Source organism: Furipterus horrens, unplaced genomic scaffold (assembly GCF_987537825.1).
Source record: "Furipterus horrens unplaced genomic scaffold, mFurHor1.1.pri manual_scaffold_7, whole genome shotgun sequence".
NCBI lineage: Eukaryota > Metazoa > Chordata > Mammalia > Chiroptera > Furipteridae > Furipterus > Furipterus horrens.
Window position 1 is genome coordinate 45,683,217 of NW_028327177.1, and position 23,138 is coordinate 45,706,354.

Sequence of the window (23,138 nt, forward strand, 5' to 3'; positions counted from 1 at the left end):
TTATCACTATTTACAGAAGTTGGAAAAATTAGAAACAGAGCCAACCTGATGATGTCACAAGCAGGGTTTCCTCCACTGTAGGACACTACCTCCCACCTACAAAAAGTAAAAAATCAAATATAATGGTATAAAATTGCTTTTTCAGTTATGTTTATAAAAATGAATCCAGATGCATGCACTAGGGCAATTAAGATGCCTCTTCCTAGGATATGTGACAGAACAGAGGTTGAGCTTGGTCAAGGAGGGCCAGCGCCTGGCAAGGACACTAAGGACATTGAGAGATGGGGTTTCCTCTCTCCCTCTGTGGCTTTCTGATGATATTCAAGGTCTGAGCTTTGGTTTATTCCTGGGAGAGTATATAAAATTTTAATTAATTAATTAATTTAATTAAACATTGGTCAAATGATCTTTAGCCAGTGTCATTTTTAGCCATAAGTTTTAAAACTCTCAATGACAGTTCTTCTAACATATCAAATGTCTTGAATAGTAAGGATCCCCCATTCAGGGAAAAGACCACCATGAAGGAGAGGCCACAGTTTGAAAGAAGAGGATAATAAGGCATTATTGAAGCTTCTGTGAGCATCAGAGTTTGTTTTTTGAGATGGTTTTAATCTCCAAAGATGGTGGTTCTAGAGAGTGCTATGTCCTCCCATTTGGCAAACATCTAATTAATTGTTCTCCAGATTTCTTGCTTTCCTGTGATAATTAATTTTATAATGACTATTTACTCTAACTAAACTATAAATAACTCATTTTAGTGTATCATAAAGAAATCTGAGTCCTATGTGTCCATATTGTCTTTTAGAAGAAAAGTAAATTCCAAATGTTAAAATCAATAACAATTTTGTTTTTGGAACTTTACAATAGAAATTAAGTTATCCTGACCCAATATTGAGGATAAAAAGACATTTTCATAAAAATGTCTAATCTTTCTTTTGACTTTCACTTTTCCTAATCTTTAAAAATATAATATATCATGTGCTTTGCATATGTATTTTCCAGATTTCCTCTCTTTTGCTATTCATTTCCAATCGTCAGTATCAGAAGTCTAATAACAAAAAATCTTAAAGCTTATTTAAAGTATACACTTTTAAATAATGAATAAATCACACAAGTTCACTTAGAAACAATTTATTTGATTTGCTTAGACAACAAATAATTTAGCTTGTTCTTGGAAATGCATTTAGGAAAACAATAAATAAAAATTAATTATAAAATTTACCATGCATTTGTTCTGGTACATATATTTACATATTAATTGAATTCCTGGCAAAAATATTCAATCAAATTGGGAATTAAATAATATCAACATTTACATTCTTTTCATAGCCTCTTAGAGGGCATTAGTCCTAAGAAAAATGGAACTGCTTAGCCTTCCTGGCCTGATTAACCATGCACAGCTGGGTGGACTACCAAAAACAAGGCTCAGAAGTCTTTATTTAGATGCTAAGGATGGTATGTGTTTAATAGTGTGTATAAAAGGAACCGAGAGTAAGCACTTGTCACAGCCTAAGCCAGCAGGGTCTCCTCCTGGCCCTGCGGAAAGCACTCAACAGCAAAGGGTGTCAAATGCTGACAGGCAGGAGTAAATGGAAGGGTTTTGGAGATTCCTCACGTTCTCTTGTTCCTGCTGCAGTTGGCAAACTTCCAGGCCTTGCCTGAAAAGCCCACAGAAAGCAGCAGCTGGTGAGGCACATTAGCAAATAAGGCCTCAGGCCTCCCCATGTTCCAGGCTCTGTTCACCAACTGCTATTCACTCAAACAGCTGGATCAGAGTGAGCCAAGATGTCGTTAGGGTTTTATGTGTACAACTGTTTTCATATGGATTGTCTGCTAGAGGCAGAGATAATGATAGCTTTCAAGGCTTGCATGTTGGACTGAGATGGATGCTGATACTTGAAAAAAGAAAACAGACTCTAGAAAGATTGTGAAACATACAGCTTTAAAGCACTGAAATTCAGGCCTTTACTTGTTCTGGTGCCATTCAAGTGTGCAGTTTTAACACTCTTTAGCACTAATACAACTAATGTTCCAAGGATTTGGGGAGTGGGGGGAGGCAGTAGGAGTATTACAGTTACCAAAATGTTACTTGTTTTAAAAAAAAAAATAACCCAAGAGCCTTGGTCTGTATGGCTCAGTTGGTTGGATCATCATTCTGTAACCGAAAGTTTGTGGGTGCAATCCCTGGTTGGGGCACATGCAGGAGGCAACTGATCAATGCTTCTCTCTCACACCAATGTTTTTCTCTCTCTAAAAGCAGTTTTAAAAAAAATCTTCAGATGAGGATAAAAGAAAAAATAATCCAAGATGAGCAACCTGGGTATTTTTTTCCTTGTCAAGGAAAGTCCAAGGAAAATGAAAAGCAAATATAGGCCAAACATATATCAGAGTACCTAGAGTTTCTCACTGTGGGCTGTCCTCAACCTGAAATTGTTGTCACTGAAGGTAATTAGGCAAGAGAAGAGGGGAACGTGGTATTACCATTAAATCATGGATAACAAGGCAGGGCATGAGGGAGAATATGTAATATCTGCTTTGGTTTTCTAATTAATTTAACTGAGCTTTTGCTTTCCATTAACCAGAGTAAAGTTTTGAAAAAATTCACACAAAATCCTCTCTTTCTCACCATAATATTCCTTAATTGTTTTAATTGACATCTTTTAGTTCCCATAATTATAGAGCAATATTAGTACTCAATAGAAATCTTTAAAATCTAAGAAAATACTTCTGACTTTCAAAAAAAGTAAAATCTAGCACCCATGTTCAATGGATTGAGTTTCCCCGACAGGGAGATATATATTAAAAGTCATTCAAAACCGAAATGCCAATGACGTACAGGACTTTTAGCTAAGAAAAAAGGAAGTTCACTGGACTTGAAATCAACAAAATAAGTACACACATTAAAAAGTAATTTTGAGACATTTGAGCCCTGAAAATTTAGCAAAAGTAGCTCCCAAAAGATCAAGGGTTTGTAATACTGTGCATGTGAAGCCAGCATCAACAATCCTTATTGTACCTGGCTTCAGCATCTAATTGGTGTAACTCAAGGAATATATGTTTAGTACCTACAATGTGTTAAGATCTGTGCTAGATACTAGGGCCACAATGGTCAATAAAATAGATTCTATCCCTGCTTTTTTAAGTTTATAATCTGTTAGGGTATATCAGTTAAGATTAGGTTCAGCTGCATATAATAGAAAACTTGAAGTGACAGTGATGCTAAGAAATATAAGTATTTACTTCTCTTTCACATTAAAGATTCCCACAGTAGATAGACTGTCCAGGCTCTGTTGGCTCCATGATAGTCAAACACTCAAGCACCTTGTGCTTGCAATGTGCTAAGGTCCAAAACGTTTTCCCAAGCTCTAATCACACTCACAGTTTTGGCAGCAGAAAGGAACAAAGGAAGGTGCACCTTTCCCTTTGGGAAGATTTCTGAGAAGTACCACACAACACTTTCACTTATATTTCATTATCCAAAACTTGGTCATATGGCTATACAAAGCTACAAAGGCAGTGCCCTCTGTTAGCTAGTTTCTGGGCTAGACAACTAAATACTGGAGGCCTGTCCCTTAGGACAAAAGTATAATGAATATGGGAGGGTACAGCTTGAGGTTTCTGCCACAAAGGGAAATAGACATTATTCACATTTTCTTTTCATCTTGTTACTAATGCTAGATTATGTTCACAGGAAAAAAGAAAAATCATCAAACTGGTTATAGTGAATTCATACTTGTAGCATTTATTTCTTCATTTATATAATGACTCGGCAAATATTTTAGAATACTTGAAATATATAATTTAATTAGCTGTGTACTAATCAAGATTACTGTCTAGAAGTATATACACATCAGACTAAAAAATTGAAAAGTGGTGTTCTATAAAGTACAAACAAAATGCTTTGTTAGTTCAGAGTAGAAAGATTTGTAGATGAGCTTATTTTTTTTTAACTTGACTTTAATATACATTTAGGGTTTGGCAATATAAGTACCGTGAAAAGAACACAAATATGTAAAAATAATCATAATTCATTTCTGCTTTAATGTCTGCTGGTAGAAAAACCTGAGATTACTTAACCTCTCCCATCCTCCAAAAAAAAAATTATGCAAAACAGTCATTGTTATAGAGCTGCTTCAAAGGGGAATTGTAAGACTCTACAGGTAAAAATACTGTGCAAACCACAAATCACTGAGCAAAGTAAGGTTTTTAAACTAATTTTTTGAATTTTAGGCAGCAGAGGCTCAGAAAATGAATGCAAAAAAAACAGTAATAGACTAATACACACATTTACAGGGGAGAGACATAGGCAAAGAAAAATAATTATTTGGGTTTGGCTGAACAATAAAGTGTGTGAAGAACAGTTACAGGAATCAAGTTTATGTGGACTCTTCAATGGCATGCTGCAGAGATTAGATTTAATTTGGTAAGCAGATGACATTGGGGATTTTTTGACTCTATAACTCATGAAGATTAGTTTTGCAGTACTCTTCAGCATAGGTGAGAAGAGATTCTTTATAGATAAGTAGCTATTGTAACTGAAGAGGTAATGAAGGGCTGAAATACATGAATGAGTTTTGGAATGAAAGGAAGGGCAGATGGGAAGGATATTTTAGAGCAGACTTGATGGAACTCACAAGAGTTTGAAAGAAAAGGAAAAAATAAAAGATTACTAGAACAGATCATTCTAAGAAGCACCGACAAACAATAGGAGTCACAAAAATGGGGAGACAGAGAAACAACCCCCCCACCGAAAGGAAAGGTAGAATCCCCAGAAAGAGTGCTAAATGAAATAGAGGGGAGCCAACTATCAGATATGGAATTGAAAGCATGGATTATAGAGAAGCTGAATGAGCTCAGTGGAAACTACAAAGAACTCCAGGGAAACTACAAGGAACTCCAGAAAAACTACAAGAAACTTACTGAGAATTACACCAGCATGAAAAAGAGCATAGAAGCTATCAATAAGAGCCAGGAGGAAATGAAGAATACGGTCTCTGAATTGAAGAACACAGTAGAAGGAATTAAAAACAGGCTAGAGGAAGCAGAAGATCGGATCAGCGAGCTGGAGGACAATGTAGATAAAAACACCCGGACAGTGCAACAAAATGAAAAAAGACTGAACAAGACTGAAGAGGTTCTAAGACAGCTGAAGGACAACATGAAACGTATTAATATCCGTATCATAGGAATTCCAGAAGGAGAAGAAGAAGAGCAAGGGATAGAAACCCTCTTTGAAAAACTAATGACAGAAAACTTCCCTAACATGAGGAGAGAAAGAGTCACGCAAGTCCAGGAAGCACAGAGGGTCCCAGTGAAGATGAACCCTAACAGGCCCACTTCAAGACACATCATAATTAAAATGGCAACATTCAAAGACAAAGAGAGAATCCTAAAAGCAGCAAGAGAGAAACAACTAATACCATACAAGGGAGCTCCAATAAGGCTATCATCAGATTTCTCAGCAGAAATACTACAAGTCAGAAGGGAATGGCAAAAAATATTCCAAGCAATGAAAAACAAAGGCCTACATCCAAGAATATTCTACCCAGCAAAGCTCTCATTCAAAATGGAAGGTGAAATAAGGAGTTTCCAAGACAAAAGAAGGCTAAAAGAATACATCTCCACCAAACCAGCATTGCAAGAGATGCTAAAAGGTCTGCTTTAAGAAGATGAAGAAACAGAGAGAGACAGAGAGAAACACAAGTACAAAGGGGGAAAATGACAATGAATAAGTACTTATCGGTAATAACCTTTAATGTAAATGGATTAAATGCTCCAATCAAAAGACATAGGGTAGCTGAATGGATTAGAAAGAATGACCCACATATATGCTGTCTACAAGAGACCCACCTTGGAACAAAAGATCTATACAGACTGAAAGTGAAAGGATAGAAAAAGTATTTCAAGCAAATGGACATGAAAAAAAAGCTGGGGTAGCAATACTTATATCAAACAAAACAGATTTCACAGCAAAGTCCATAAAAAGAGACAAAGAAGGACATTTCATAATACTTAAGGGAAAAGTCCATCAAGAAGATATAACCCTTATAAATACATATGCACCCAACTCAGGAGCACCCAAATATGTAAGGAAAATTTTGAAAGACTCCAAGAAAGATATAGACAGCAACACACTCATAGTAGGGGACTTTAACACCCCTTTGTCAACACTGGACAGATCTTCGAAGCAAAGAAACACCAAAGATATTGAGGCACTGAACAACACTCTAGATCAAATGGACTTAGTCAATATATATAGAACTTTTCACCCCAAAGAAGTAAAATATATATTCTTCTCAAGTGCACATGGAACATTTTCAAAGATAGACCATATGGTAGGACACAAAACAAGCCTCAACAAATTCAAGAAAATTGAAATTATATCAAGCATCTTATCAGATCACAATGGCTTAAAATTGGAAATCAACATCAAGGAAAAAACTCAAAAACATTCAAACTCATGGAAAATGAATAACATGCTATTAAATAATGAATGGGTTAACAATGACATCAAAGAAGAAATCAAAAAGTTTCTGGAAACTAATGATAATGAACACACGATAACCCAAAACCTGTGGGATACAACGAAAGCAGTCCTGAGGGGAAAGTTCGTAGCAATACAGGCCTACCTAAAAAAGCTAGAAGAATCTCTAATGAAAAATTTAACCCTACAGCTACAAGAACTAGAGGAAGAACAACAAGCAAAGCCCAGATCAAGTAGAAGGAAGGAAATCATCAAGATCAGAGAACAATTAAATGACAGAGACTAAACTAACAATTCAAAAGATCAACATAAGTAGGAGCTGGTTCTTTGAAAAGATAAATAAAATTGACAAGTTTTTAACCAGGCTCATCAAGAAAAAAAGAGAGAGGACCCAAATAAATAAAATCAGAAGTGAAAGAGAAGAAATCACAACCGATACCACAGAAATACAAAGAATTGTAAGGAATTATTACGAACAACTGTATAGCAAGAAATTTGACAACCTAAAGGAAATGGACAAATTCCTGGAAACTTATAGTCTTCCCAAACTGAATCAAGAAGAAGCAGAAAGCCTGGATAGACCAATAACAACTAGTGAAATTGAAGCAGTAATCAAAAAAAAACCCCAGCACACAAAAGCCCTGGACCAGATGGCTTCACAGGTGAATTCTACAAAACATTTAGAAAAGAACTAACTCCTATCCTCCTCAGACTATTCCAAAAGACCCAAGAAGAGGGAAGACTCCCAAACTCATTCTATGAAGCCAGTATAACCCTAATTCCAAAACCAGGTCAAGACACAACAAAGAAAGAAAACTACATGCCAATATCACTGATGAACGTAGATGCTAAAATCCTCAACAAAATATTGGCAAACCGGATCCAGCAACGCATTAGAAAGATCATACACCATGATCAAGTGGGATTCATCCAGGGATGCAAGGATGGTTTAATATTTTCAAATCAATAAACGTAATATACCACATAAACAAAATGAAAGAAAAACCATATGATCATATCAATAGATACAGAAAAAACATTTGATAAATACAACATCCACTTATGATGAAAACTCTCAGCAAAATGGGAATAGAGGGAGCATACCTCAACATAATAAAAGCTATATATGAGAAACCTGAAGCCAGCATCACACTCAAGGGGCAAAAACTGACAGCATTTCCCCTGAGGTCAGGAACAAGACAACGATGTCCACTCTCTCCACTCCTATTCAACATAGTCTTGGAAGTTCTAGCCATAGCAATCAGACAAGAAAGAGAAATAAAAGGCATCCAAATTGGAAAAGAGGAAATAAAACTGTCTTATTTGCAGATGACATGATAGTGTACATAGAAAACCCTATAGACTCCACAAAAAACTACTCAACCTAATAAGTGAATTGGGCAAAATAGCAGGGTACAAAGTCAATATTCAGAAATCGAAGGCATTTCTGTACACCAACAATAAAAACTCAGAGATAGAAACTGAAAGAAAAATCCCATTTACCATAGCAACAAGAAAAATAAAATACCTAGGAATAAACTTAACCAAGGAGGTAAAAGACCTGTACTCAGAAAACTACATAACACTGAAGAAAGAAATTAAAGAAGATACAAATAAATGGAAGCATATACCATGCTCATGGATGGGAAGAATCAACATCATTAAAATTTCCATACTACCCAAAGCAATTTATAGATTCAATGCAATTCCTATTAAAATACCAATGACATTTTTCACAGACCTAGAACAAATACTTCAAAAATTTATATGGAACCAAAAAAGAGCCCGAATAGCCACAGCAATTTTGAGGAAGAAGAACACAGTAGGAGGAGTCACAATACCTGATGTCAAACTATACTACAAGGCCACGGTAATCAAAACAGTCTGGTACTGTCATAAGAACAGACATATAGATCAATGGAACAGAATAGAGAGCCCAGAAATAAACCCAGGTCTATATGGTCAACTAATATTTGACAAAGGGGAAAAGAACATCAAATGGAGTGAAAAGAGCCTCTTCAACAAATGATGTTGGGAGAACTGGACAGGGACATGCAAAAAAATGAAACTAGACCACCAACTTACACCATACACCAGAATAAACTCAAAATGGATCAAAGACTTAAATGTAAGTTGTGACACCATAAAAGTCCTAGAGGAAAAAATAGGCAGGAAAATTTCAGATATCCCACGTAGCAACATTTTCACTGATATATCTCCTAAGGCAAGGGAAATAAGGGACAGAATAAACAAATGGGACTACATCAAACTAAAAAGTTTCTGCTCAGCTAAAGAAAACATCAGCAAGATGAAAAGGAAACCAACCATATGGGAAAATATATTCACCAATGACATCTCAGACAAGGGATTGATCTCCAAAATATATAAAGAACTCATACGACTCAACACCAAGAAGACAGACAACCCAATTAAAAAATTGTCAAAGGACCTGAACAAACACTTTTCCAAAGAGGGCATACGGAGGGTCCATAGACATATGAAAGAATGCTCAACATCACTAGCCATCAGAGAGATGCAAATAAAAACCACAATGAGATACCACCTCACACCAGTCAGAATGGCCATCGTCAACAAATCAACAAACAACTTGTGCTGGAGTGGATGCGGAGAAATGGGAACCCTGGTGCATTGCTTGTGGGAATGCAGACTGGTGCAGCCACTATGGAAAACAGTTTGGAATTTCCTCAAAAAACTAAAAATGGAACTTGCTTTTGAACCAGCAATTCCATTGCTAGGATTATATCCGAAAAATTCTGAAACACCAATTCAAAAGAACCTATACACCCCTATGTTCATAGCAGCACTATTTACAAAAGCTAAGTGCTGGAAACAACCTAAGTGCCCATCCGTAGATGAGTGGATCAAAAACCTGTGGTACATTTACTCAATGGAGTACTATGTAGCAGAAAGAAAGAAGGAACTTCTACCATTTGCAACAACATGGATGGAACTAGAGAGAATTATGCGTAGCGAAATAAGCCAGGCAACGAAAGAAAAATTCCTTATGTTGTCACCTATTACAGGAAACTAATGAACAACACAAACAAATGAGCAAAATTGAACCAGAGAATACAACAAGGATGCCAGCCTGTTAAACCAAGCACGCTGTTGTCCAGGAACAGCCAACTGACCTGGAGTCTACATGATCCTTCCCCATGTGGGAAGGCCACCCTCCTCTCCACACCCCCACTCTTATTAGGGATTTCTGGACCCAAGGGTAGGTAGGACAATGACCATGTCCAGCTTGAAGCAGCTAGAGGAGCTTGAGACCTTCGCCCATTGTCCTTTATAAGATTATAAAGGGTTTTAATATCTGAGAGGGAGGGATTGTTATTTTTTATTGTTAAAGTAATTAATTAATCATTTATTTATTAAAAAAAGAAGAAGAATATATGAAAGGGTGAAGCGGGAGAGCTTGTATGTATGAACCATGGGCATGAACTTGGGGGGGCGATTGCTTGGGGAGGGGCTGCTGGGTGGATGGGAGTAAAGGGGAAAAAATTGGAAATATTGTAACAATATAATCAATAAAAGGCCCTGGCTGGTTTAGCTCAGTGGATTGAGCGTCGGCCTGCGAGCTAAGTGTCGCTGGTTCGATCTTCCAGTCAGGGTACATCAGAGAAGGAAAACTCTGACTCCAAAAAACCTCCGCTGCCTTGCGGCATACCTCTTCAGGGGAAAGGCTAAGGGAGTAAACCCCGACAGAAAATCCGGAGCCGGAGTCCCTAAGGCGGTTTGACGTTGTAGTCAACACCGGCAACTCCTGCGGCGCACCTGAACCCAAGCTGTATCGACTCCGTCTTTCCCTTGGACCCTTCAGCTGCGAAGAGAGGGGGGGTCTGCTGCATGGGCAACAGCGGACCCTCCATATTACCCTGCCCAGGCTCTGTAGCTTCAGCGTCATCGCATGATGTCGATTCAACACGGGAGGAGACAGATACCATGTCACTCCCGGGTCGGACTGCACAGCCATTCTCGGCGGTGCAGATAGACTCTTGAGAAGCTACACCATCGTCTCTCGAGACGGACGGCTGCCGACGACGAATCAATAAAATATACTTAAAAAAAAGATTACTAGAACATTTTAGGTAGAGGTGACCTGGAGAATGAAGGTGCCATCACCAAAATTAAACACATGGTATACTATAGGTTTGAGAAAGAAAACATTGTTCACATTTCTAGCAGAGGTGATGTCCAAGTAGTTGTCTAGCAGGCAGTTGCAAAGCTAGAGCTGGAGTTCGGGTCAGAACTGTACATTTTAATGTAAAATATTCCCCACTAACTAAACTATGAGGAATCTGAGGTAGGTGGAAGAAATGTGAATCAGAAACAATGTTCAGGAATCAGTTAGGGCTGGGAAGTTGTAGGGAAAAAAGTCAATAGAAAAGTCATGAAGAATCAGAGAAAACAGCAGTTGTTATTAAACATGAGTTAAGTGAATTATTTACAGTAAGTTAAAAATATTACAGGTTAATAGGAAATAATTTTTTGCAAGTTAAGTTTGTGTATTTGACATTAAGACCTGTCATCAATCAAAACCTTTGTAGAAGGAAACCAGTAATCAAAACATTTGCTTACCCTTCATCAGTTAGCTATTCTTATTTGTCAGTAATCAGACACTATCCAGTTTGATTTTCCCCATATTATCCATTAGGTAGTGATTAATACTGAACTGACTCCTATGAAAGCAAGGTAAAATGAAAACACTCCTAATTCACAAATGTCACCATGGGTGTTAAGATCTGACTATGTCGAAGTGCATCTGAGAGCTAAGAGAGGAGTATGAGCTCTAATTTTTTATCACCACCCTCTAAAAAGGAAAATCTTTTTTGATTTGGTGTTAAAGCTGCTGTTTGAATGTCCTAACATCATTGGTGACAAGGTATTCCCAACTAATGATGAGTCTGTTGAAAAAGAGGTACCCTGTTGAGTACCTCACTGTCCCTACCCAAATTGATTCTTTTTTTTAATCCTCACCTGAGGCTACATCCATTGATTTTTTTAGAGAGAGGGGAAAGGAGAGAGAGAGAAATATCTATGTGAGAGAGAAATATCCATTGGTTGCCTCCCATACACACCCTGACAAGGGATCAAGCCCGCAACCTAGGTATGTGCGCTGACTGGGAATTGGACCCATGACCTTTTGGTATACAGACAATTCTCCAACCAACTTAGCCACCCATCCAGGGCCTGAATTGATTCTTTACCCCTCTTTTGCCATGCCTACCTCTTTCTACTAATAGTACAAAGGTGAGAATACAAATTTTAATACTCAAAGATCTACCCACAACACTATCTTTTAAATTTATTTATTCATTCTTAGAGAGAGGGGAAAGGAGGGAGAAATAGAGGGAGAAAAACATTGATGTGAGAGAGAAACATCTGTCGGTTGCTTCTCATACACACCCAGGCCAGGGACCCAACCCGCCACCCAGGCATGTGTCCAGATCAGGGATGGAACTGGCAACCTTTTGCTTTGTGGGACTATGCCCAATCCACTGAGCCATGCCAGTCAGGGCTACCAATGACACTAATTAACATAAGAAAATAATCAAAAAAATTACAAAATGATGGAAGAGCTAGGTGCTCTAAAGTGAAATTGCTTTAGACATTTGAAGGCCTTTGGTTGTCCTAAATCTGAAAACTATATGTAAGTTAATTTAAAAATCTCCTCTCCAATACCATGTTAAAAACCATATTTCTGAAAGAGTGAGATTAAGAAGTGAGCTTCAAATAGATAAATTTTAGACTGATCATGCTTTGTAACTTGATATTTAAGTGAAGGAGAAACAATGATGTCAATTAGCTAAACACTTTTGGAAAGATAATTTAGTTAAAATATGTTTTGGCTAGTAAACCTTTTTAATTTACAGGACTATGAAAATGTGTTCTCCTACAACACATATGTTTGAACATGGACATTAGTGCTTTGTTTAGCGCAGAGTTGAGAGAGGGGCTCCCCTCTCTCAGTGCCCATGTGGGCATCCAGTACTCCGTGCTCACAGTGAGCGTACTGTTCCATAGTCTAACAGAACAGGACTTCGGGAGATTAGAGAGTGGGGCTAAACAGAGATTTAGTATACACTGCCTCTCCAGTGTCCTGATTGTTATGGTCCCCTCTGTCAGTGGCAAAACTTTAAGGGTGTCTGTGAAAGCTAGTATTATTTCATATGGAAGGTCAGCTTACAGAAGTTATGGGAGAGCCCAAGAAGGAAAAAAAACTATTTTCGTAAATGTGAGAGGAGGTAACATGAATGGACTAGGTAAAAACAATCAATATGGTAGACAACATTTGACAGGGTCTTTTTTATTATTTTTAGTTAACTATAACTCTGTGGGACACATGAAATGTCAAATCAGTTGCTATACAGTAGGAAGTATCAAAAAACTCAAATAGAGAGATGCAGATTTTAACTCCAACTCTGTGGCTTGGGCATGTCATTTAACTTCTCTGGGCTTTATTCATCCTTATTTGTTTTTTATTTATTCATTCATTTATTTATTCTACAAACATTCAACAAGGTAGTATGATGGCCTCCCCCTAAGATTCCTCTTCTATAGACTGAGAAAATGTCACTATGGACCTCTGAAGCTCTATTATGTACCAACTACTTAATGAGGGACTTCCTAAAAAGGAGAGCTATGAGATACTTTTGAAGGATTGGAGGAATATAGGTTAACTTATGGGAATAATATATTGATTTGAAACGGAAAAGCAGCAGGTACAAATCTATGGGCCATTGTAAGCCCTGACCAAGAAAAGCCAGGTTCTAGGACATCTAGAACTGAGTCTGAAGATGAAGCAGAGTGAGCTCTGGAGAGGTCCAAAGGGTGATATTGACTCATAGAGGCCTCGTGGTGGAGACAGTAAACTTAACACAGGCAGATCTTTGGTCACAACTTCAGTTTCAGATGAAACTAAGTTGGCAAAATGACTGGAGAGTATTGGTAGAAAATGATTTTATTACCAAAAGGAAAAAAAAAGCCTATGACTACGTTATTTAATTGACCTTTACAGTATTTCTGTGTCATGATATTTGCAGACAGTTAATTATTAGGCATTCTGACACAATATGGGATTTTTAAAAAGTAAAACCAAGAAAGATAACATTATTAATTTTATTTTTTTAGTTCCAAAATGTAACTTTACCCACATATACTCTCACTGATATTTTTTTTCTCCATTTCTTCCCTTTTTCTCTCTCTTTTTTTATAATCCAATAACTGCATAAAATCTCCAAGCCCCGTCAGAGTGAAAAAAATTTAGCTGCCACTATAAGCACCACAAAATATTCCCCATTATTTTAAGTTTGAAAATGCCAGAGAAATGTTAAATGAAATCCACCATACTCTTACACAACACATTTGACCTCTAGGTACATTAAGAGCTTCATCCTCCAATGCTTTTAATTCTAATCCTTACAAAGATGAAATTCATTGCTTGAATTACAAGAGAGTCTCATTAAGGCTAAAAAGCAGTGACCCAGATAGCATAATGGATTAATATGGTGACCTTGCAACTTTAGAAATTCACTCTCAAATCTGACTGTGCAGTCAGATCATTTCAATAGTTAATTAATCCATTGGTTAATACCAACCTGTGAGGGTTATGAGTCTGGAATTTGGTAGATCATTCTGGCCAAAACTAGCTATATAGAATTAAACTGAGAACCACCGTGCACTTAACTCCCAGAACTTTTCTTAAATAATCATAATAAAAGGAAGTGTTTCATGAATTGCTGTGAAGGTACAATCACTAGTAATTATATAATTTTGAAACTTATACCATAAATATCTATTAATGATATTTTATGTTTCATTAGTTTAAAAAAGGACTGTAAATATAATTAATAAGCTCTTGGAAGGTGTTGATTGAATTCTCAAATTCTATTCTTTTGGTAATAAGTAATGACACCTTTTACGGTAATAAATATTGTTAGAATTAGTCTACTCTGGAGGTGGGGAGGGGATGGAAAAGTGCATAGTTCAGCAGGACATCCTACTGAATTTTTAGTCTAAGGAATATTTTTAAAATTTTTCCAGAAACATGTTAACATGTTTATGAAAAGTTATTCCTATCCTTTTTTTTTTTTTTTTTTTTTGTAGATGCAAGATATACGGAACCCAGAAGGAACTCAATACAGCTCCCATCCTCAGATGGCAGCCATGAGACCCAGGGGTCAGCCTGCAGATATTAGGCAGCAGCCAGGAATGATGCAGCACGGCCAGCTGACCACCATCAACCAGTCCCAGCTAAGTGCTCAGCTTGGGTTGAATATGGGAGGAAGCAGTGTCCCCCACAACTCGCCATCTCCACCCGGAAGCAAGTCTGCAACTCCTTCCCCATCCAGTTCAGTGCATGAAGATGAAGGCGATGAGTCTTCTAAGGTAGGACTGGGTTATTTTTAGGACTTATGCGAAATGCTTGTTGACTAGAAAAGTATTCTTTGACATTTTTTTCTTGACCTGTGGTGGGTGCAAATTTATGTCAGCCAAAATAAGAAATGTTGCTGGAAGGGATGTACTTTTTTGATGAAGCATGGAATTATAAACTGAATGAATTGAATCACCTTGTTCAATTACATTATTAAGTCCCTAATAAGTGTTTTAAATACAAATGTATTAAGTATAAAAGTTGTACCCACAAAATATAGGGTCTTCATAGCAAGTAAGGGAGAATAAGTCATAGGACTCAACATCCAAAATCAAGCTGAATTCACTACTTATTAAAAAAAAATCAGTTGCAATTTAACCATTTAGTTTTTAAAAAAGCAATATGCTTGGGATACAACTATAGCTCTGTGTGTGTGTGTGTGTGTGTGTGTGTGTGTGTGTCAGAGAGAGAGAGAGAGAGAGAGAGAGAGAGAGAGAGAGAGAGAGATTTTAATGGTTAGGTAAACCCTCTGAGATCATCTGACCCAACCATTTCATATTGTGATGAGGAAAGTAAAGGGCAAGGATATTAGATGATTCCCTTCCAAAGGAGAAGCCTACGTATTTCATTGCTTGCCTGTTGTTAACCCCATGCTAATATGTTCGTCTGTTTGACTGTCTGTCTCTCTATCTTTGTCACCTTAAGTTATCTTTATAGGAATATGCATTTTTAAATGCCCTTAGACTGAAAAATTAGCTGCAGAATTTTTTAAACTATTCGAGGCAGCTTTTTTAAATGATGTTACCAAAACCAAGTGCATTCTCATTCAAAAACCCAAAATTATCTCTGTATTGCCTTGCTTATTGATAAAGCATCTTTCAGATTTGTCCCAGTGAGAAGGACTCTTGTACCTAGTTACTATTTACATGTGTACTTCTAGGTACCTCTCTCTTTTTAAATATTACTAATGAATTTTCACTTGTGTCAGCCCTTTGATTTCTTTTCACTTTTGTGGGAATTCTGCTTTCGGGATATTAAACTTCCTAACACATTACCAAAGATAGCACTATGGGATTCTAATCTACTGTATACTGTATGGTTAATTTTCTAATAGCTACACAATTTTTTTTAATATCTGGAAATATAGTGACTTATACATTTATTTAGCCCAATAACAAACACGAGGCTGCTATATTGACTATATTTTATTATTTTTAGTATTCTTAATGCTCTGGCATTTTGGAGGGCCTTAGTGTTGAACGGACTTCCTGTCCCAGGGCTAGCTAATTCCTAGAGAGTGAAGGACGCCCATGAGTACACCTTTGATAAACAAACCAAGCAATCCAGAGCCCACATTCCCAACCAACTCCTTTATCAAACTCTCATATACTTTTCTTAAGAGAATTGCATTATTCTAATGGTATTCAACAGCCAATGAGTACCTGGACCTAAATGTGCACATCAAGAATATGTTTGTGGCCAGTAACTTAGATATTGGATTATGCATGGATGATTCAAGTTAGTTTCTTAAACATAGATGATATGTACTATACTGCAATGAAAAAAAATTATATTCTACTCATAGTAAAGATTATTTGCACATCTGGACTATATCTTTTTCAGTATTCATTGCTAGAATTTCAGAAAATTAATGTAAAATGATAGCATCTTCTGACAATAAAGTTTATGCAGGATTATTCTTACATAATATTTTCCACATTCTTCAACCTAAATTAGAATTCTGAAAAGAAAGAAAAAGTTCCTGGAATTAACATTCACAGATTCTGCCATGTTCTCTTGGTCCATATCTTATCATTGGTTGAGGCATGAATTTGTATGTTATATGCTTCCAAGCTGGTGTGAAAGTTTGCCAGTGAGTAGCCTATCAAGCATTCAATATCCACATCCCAAAATAATTTATAGCTCACTAGTAATGATTGTGTAGCATTATATAGTAGAACCTATATTCAATAGCTGTATGTTCTTGAATTAGTGATGTGTGTAGAGTTAGGGGTGGATTTCTCAAAAATGCCCTCATCAAAATGGCTTCTTGTCTGTACAAGTATTCTCAAGTTCATGTTTAGCCCTTTGAGTGCCATGCGTAATTCGAAATTTGGATCAACATGAGAAAAAGTTATATCAATGTATATCCTGAAGTACAAAAACAAAAGAGAATAAAACATAAAGTATGAATTATTCCATTGTTATTTACATTTACGGCCATCGAAAAAAGAGTTGCTGGGAGCGACGCTGGCACTTTGGGGAAAATTTGTCAGCATTGCTCACAGCGACGTTGGCACTCAAAGGGTTAGATTAAGTATATTTCCATCTAAAGAATATCCACCCTCCTGTTCCAACTCTATATACTGTTCTTCACCTTAATTCTAATGTGAAGTTCTCCTTACCAATTTATTCAACTTATATTTATTAAATGGCTAAAAAAAAGTCCTCTGACAAAAAATCTCAAGCATTCTCCATCATAGTTAAAGATTATATGTGTGCAGGATTTATGTGGAGTGTTGTGTTGAAACAGCTCCATTTAAATATGAGATAACATTAAGTCAAAAAGATCATTTAAAATCATTTCTACCAAGAGAAATAAAAAAGAATATTTACTCTCACACCAGAAAAAGAAGCCTTTAAAGCTCCCCTTATAACACTTCATGCTCTCTTAAGCAATTACATATTAATTCCAGTTTATCTAATTGAACAATTAAATGAAATAAGTTTGTTTTGACAGAGAAATACTGTAAATACATGAGTAAAATAAGTTATCACCTTATAAACACTAACCATGGTTCTGATAGCTACAGAGCTGTGTTTACAGCCTGAAGTCATCAACTAGACATACAGTAAAACTTCAAAGACGTAAACTTGGGTAGCTTGTGGTTCTAAGCCTGTAATGCAGTAGTTGTTGTTCAACACTTTGCATGGTGTAATAAGCATGATACTTTTAAAGAATTCCTTATATCCCAGCAGCTGAAAAAATATATATCACTTCCTTGTTTATAAGAATAAAAGTGTCCCATTGGTTAAGGCTGAGTTTAACAAACTAGTTCTAAAAAAAATAATAAAATTCAGTCAAATAGCCAGTTAATACTCGATTTCAAAAAGTAATTTCTAAAATTCATTCAAGTATATACTAGGATAATATTTTCAAGGTGTGTTTGTTTTTAGATGATTCATACCTCAGTTGATTGAGCATATTTTATTAATTCATGAAATAAAAATAAAGTGAAGCTAAACATAGGCATTTGGCATTTTATTCAGGGAGACTTGCTCAGTAGCTATGCATTCTTTGTAAGGCAGGAGAAACCCTCCATCCAAAACACCAAGAAGTAAACATACTTCCCCAGTTAGGCAAATTTAGATAAGACCAGGGAATCCAACAAAATCCATAAGTATAACTAATTGGTATATATAATGACAATGAAATCTTTTCCTCACTTTAAAAGTGATTTTTCTAGACAGTAGCCCAAATTTCTTATCTTACATAAGTCTACTAAGTGTCTTTGCTAAACTTATTTTAAAACAATATTCAGCAATGTTTGGCAGAATCAAAGATTTTTTTAAAAAATGAATTTGCTTTACACACTGTGATACAAATACAATGCCCCATTCTTGTGAATCATTTCAAAAGTATAGCTTTCATATACGTTTTTCTATAATTGATGTTTTGAGTCATTGAATGTACTGTTTTTATTAATGATAATAATAAAGCCAATTGTAAAATGAAAGAAGTATCACTGCCCTGCTGATTTCACAGTAACTAGATGACTTACTTTCCATGCTTATTCGAAATTATTGTCATAAGGGGATTTTAGATGGTATAGTTTAGAGAAAAAAGAAAGAACGAACGGGTTTAAGTAGCAAAATTTTTTACTTACAGAAACAGCAGCATCACAAAAAGTACTGTGCTGTGCTCTGTTTCTATGGTGAAGATTTTATAATATTTACTTTCAATGATAAGAGTTAGAAGTGGTGTTCTATGTTGTTTGTTCAGCCTCTTATGCAGATGGTGCTTGATTAAAATCTATTTTAAACTACAGCGATTACTGCAAGATAGTGTGCATTGAACAGCTCTCCCAGCCTCCATTACAGGCTGTGGGACTGCCACAGTTTATTTTAAATATGCTTATAGACGTTTCTAACTTCTCCAGGGACATTTCAGTATCAGTGACTCTCTTTCCTTGAGTGTCTTAACTCCTACTCTGTATTCTTAAGAAGTATTATCTAAACATCACTGTTAACACATGCTTTTGTAAAGTGAAAAATTATTGTTTTCTAGTGATAAATAAGTTAAATGCATCACTATAATTAAGCAATAAGGCATGAGGTGGATTACCAGAAACCTAAGGATACCTCTAGGGGTTTTAGAAGTAAATCTATGTCTACAAGTAAGTTACTCAAAGCACATGCATCTGTGTAAAACTTATGTGAAGGTAATATTTTTATGTATCTGCGTATGTATTTGTTTATTTATGCTTTAATTGTGAAATAAGTCTGTGGATGACAGGGCCTCAACCTAGCCAGCCATGTTCTTAGTTGCTACGATTTTCATACAGCTTTTATATATGTTTTCAGATGTCTTTTGCTTTGTAATTCTGGGCTTTTGCCCAGTGCCATAGAATAAAGGAGTAGAAATGTGTGGTAATCCATTGCATGTAAGATACCACAGTGATGCAGAGAGGATGCAAAAGTTCACGGGACCTGGTTTTCACTTTCAATGTGTTTGTCATTGTAGGGAGTTTCGATGTCTGCATTTCATGGTTTCTTCTCTATTCTAAAGATTATGATATTGGAATTAAGTTTAACTCTCAAGCCTTGGAATCCCAGCAACTTTATAAACATAGTACTCTAACATAAAGCCCAGTACACAATGCTGTATTGTCCAAAATGGTAGCCACTAATCATGTGTGACAGTTCACATTTAAATATAACCAATTAAAATTAAATAAGTAAAAAAAAAAAAGAAAGAAATAGTCCCTCAGCTGCACTGGCCAAAAGTGCTCTAAAGCCACATATGGCTAATGGCTACCCTTTCAGACAGCACAGAGAACATTTCCATCTTTCCAGAAAATTCTATGAGAGTGCTACTCTGGACTTTAGAAGTCAGGGCCTCTTAGAAAATTAGGACATAAAATTATATTCTTTCATCCATCTCAGTAAGAATTCAGGATCCAGACAACACTCAAAATTAAGGTCCAGGGACATATTACAAATCCATTTAGCTAATTTTTCCACCATAATCATATTCATCATCATTGTGCTCATTCCAAATAGTTAGTGGTCAGAAAAGCCAGGTATCTTTCATTATGCAATCTGTTACTAGCATGTAAGTGGATCCAAATTACAGCTACATTTCTTTCTTTAGGGAGGCTTTGCATATGAACAATGACCATGTGTTTTGCAAATATGTGATGGAACCACCTCCAGAAAGTAGGCCTTACATGTTCCAAGCTCATTATACAGAATCTAAAACAGCAGCTCACTCCCGTATCCTCCCAAACAAAAGAAAAATGCAAAATAAAAACAAGAGCACCACAGACCAGGAGGCAATACCCAGTGGTCAAGTGGCAGACAGCCTTACCTTTCATAGCACAGCCCAAGTACTTGGATACATTAGACACCAAACCACAGCAAGGAGTTTTTATTCCATTACAGTGCATCCCAACATGAAAACAAAGGTAGTGTGCAAACCCGGTAAGTTTTTATACAGGGAACATTGAGCAATATAACAAATGATTCCCTTCAAAGCACATTTTATTTTTTTTTTAAATAGAGAACTTTCCTATATAGTTTTTGTTTTTTCTCCTTATAGTAGCCTTTGGTGAAAGTTAGGGATTGTCTTAAATTGTAGTTCATTTCCATGAGGGAAATTCTATAATTGGTCAGAATATTATAATCTAAGAAAATAGTTTTAGCGATCTAGCTTAATTAGGAAAGAAAGGCAGTGAATCTTGAGAAATGAATATTTTATGTGTATTCTTTAGGTTGATCCTCTCAGATGATAGTTTTCTTTGATGGCAGATAATTCAAACTGAGGTTCACAGTAGTATTCTAAAATATGCTCTTGCTTTCAGGCATGACAAAGAAAAAAGTGATGTAATGTTATGAGACTGGCTGGTAGTCTGGCCATAATGGGACGATATGCACAGTTTTATACCTCTCGGGTACTGAAGCAGTGATACAACTGAAGCTCCAGGGTAATGTTCCATATGCATAAATGGTATCTTCTAAACCTTGAAAATGTGGAGGCAAGTCATAAAAATGCTTGCTTCTACTACATGGAACTCTCAGATTGAGCAAGACTGCATCTTGCTAACCCTATAGGACAAACCAGGAACATAGGGAAAGCCTCCAGACAATGAACTAAATCAACTGGTTGCATGAAATTGTTTACAGTTTCCTACAGGGTTGATATGCATTGCCTCTAAATAATTTGTGGTTTCATACATTTGATACATAGAGCTTCTTCTCCATGACAGTAACAGGTTCTTCTACTTCCTCAGATCACCCCCAGAAAATAGGACTATGTTGTCAAATACAATAGGGTAATTGTCCTTTCTTTTATAGCCAGCATCACATCTAGGAGACCTAAAATTTGCACCATATTGTCCAAACACAAATTTTAAAAGGAAAGAAGCATGGAGGTCTGTAGTTCAAATACAATTTTGAACAATGGAGAGAGAAATGATTTAAATAATTTGGGGAAATCTTTTAATAAGAACATCTACATCAAGTCATAGAAAATTCATTTCCAAGTTTGGCATTTGATTATTTTCCAAAAAGATTGATATAACCTGCAATCATGGAGATTTTCATGTGTCTGATCATTAATTTTTAATTAAGATTTAAAATGAGTCCAGGTAATATAAACATTCATTTCTCTACACTTTGTTTCCTATTTCTAAATATTCCTATTCCTTCATGAAATATGACCTCCAATATCATAATTACTCCATTTTTAATTTTCTTTATTGTGGACGTTCTTGACTCCTTTTTATTTATTTTTTCTTAATATTTTATTGTTAGGAATGGGCATGTTTACAAAACTTGGAAATTATAAAAATATAAAGAAGAAAAGCATAAAGACTCAACTTTATAACTCCAAGAAATTACTCTTAACATGTCAAATTCTTTTTAAAAATTTATACATGTTTTCTGTCTTCCCATATACTATTGTAAAGTACTCAAGTAAATTAGTGAGGCTTGAGTCCCTGTAACCAAAATGATTTGTGCTTTGATTCATTCATCCTTTGAATTGTATCATTTTATTATATTTATTACTATTATAACAAATGTTGTACACTTACTGTGTATCAGGAAACATGATAAGTGCTGGTGAGCAAAACCAGACGTGGGCCTGCTCTCATGGTGCTTACACTGTGAAACAAGAGACGATCTAACTACCTAAGTTAGTGTATAATTGCAAGTTTGATATGTGCTATGAAGGGAAATGGAACTGTTGGAAGAGAAGGTGCTCACAGTGAGATATCAAGTCAAGGGAACACTAAAAAGTACATGGGATTTAGCACTGTGGCCCTTAGTGACCTCATTGAGAGTTTTGCTCTGGGAAGGCACATTGAAGTGAGTTGCAGAGGCTGCCTGCAGCCAGCAGAGACAATCCACTCCACAGAGTGTGGTTGTGAAGAGAAGACAGCCTACATGTTGCTTGAGGCAAAGGGAAAGTTCGCTTGTTTGGCTTGTCTCAAGTATTTAAATGCCAGTTGGAGAAGTAGAGTGAAGGATAAGACTGAGTGAGCATCTCCTACACCTAATCTGTGTAAAGACAGCCTAGGCATCAGGGTATTATTGGAAAGTTACCCAGATGATTCTAATGTGCAACCATATTTGAGAATCACTGTTATAGGTTTTATTTGCCTGCATGTTTAGTTCAGATCTGTTACAACAGTTTGCCCAGTATCAACTCAGTCTCAACATGCTAGTTCTCTGACAGGTTTACATGAGACCAGGCATTTCACAGGCTCACCTCTCAGATCCCTCCTAGGGAAGTTATCTTCCAGTGTTCATCTGCTTTAGAGTGTCATCTCAGTTCAGAGCATCCTATCTTCGTAGGGATGTTGATCTGCTCCAGTAGACAAATTAAAATTGATCATCTGTTATATATCATTCTCACTAAAGACACAGAATTCACTTAGTTTTTTTCTTCTCTCTTTTTGGTTCTTGGACATATCTTTTAAACAGTGACCATATGGCATCACAAATTAGTATTATGGTCATTTCTTTCCATTCAGT

General features: G+C 36.3%; 1 protein-coding gene across 2 annotated transcripts in view; it reads left to right on the forward strand.

Moving 5' to 3' along the window:
* TOX (thymocyte selection associated high mobility group box) overlaps nucleotides 1-23,138 on the forward strand; it is a 318,751-nt gene that overhangs the window by 255,184 nt on the left and 40,429 nt on the right. For both annotated transcript variants that reach the window (XM_090283657.1, XM_090283658.1), the window contains exon 4: nucleotides 14,612-14,893. In XM_090283657.1, the coding sequence (XP_090139783.1) occupies nucleotides 14,612-14,893 (282 nt within the window). The remainder of the gene's footprint in view (nucleotides 1-14,611; nucleotides 14,894-23,138) is intronic.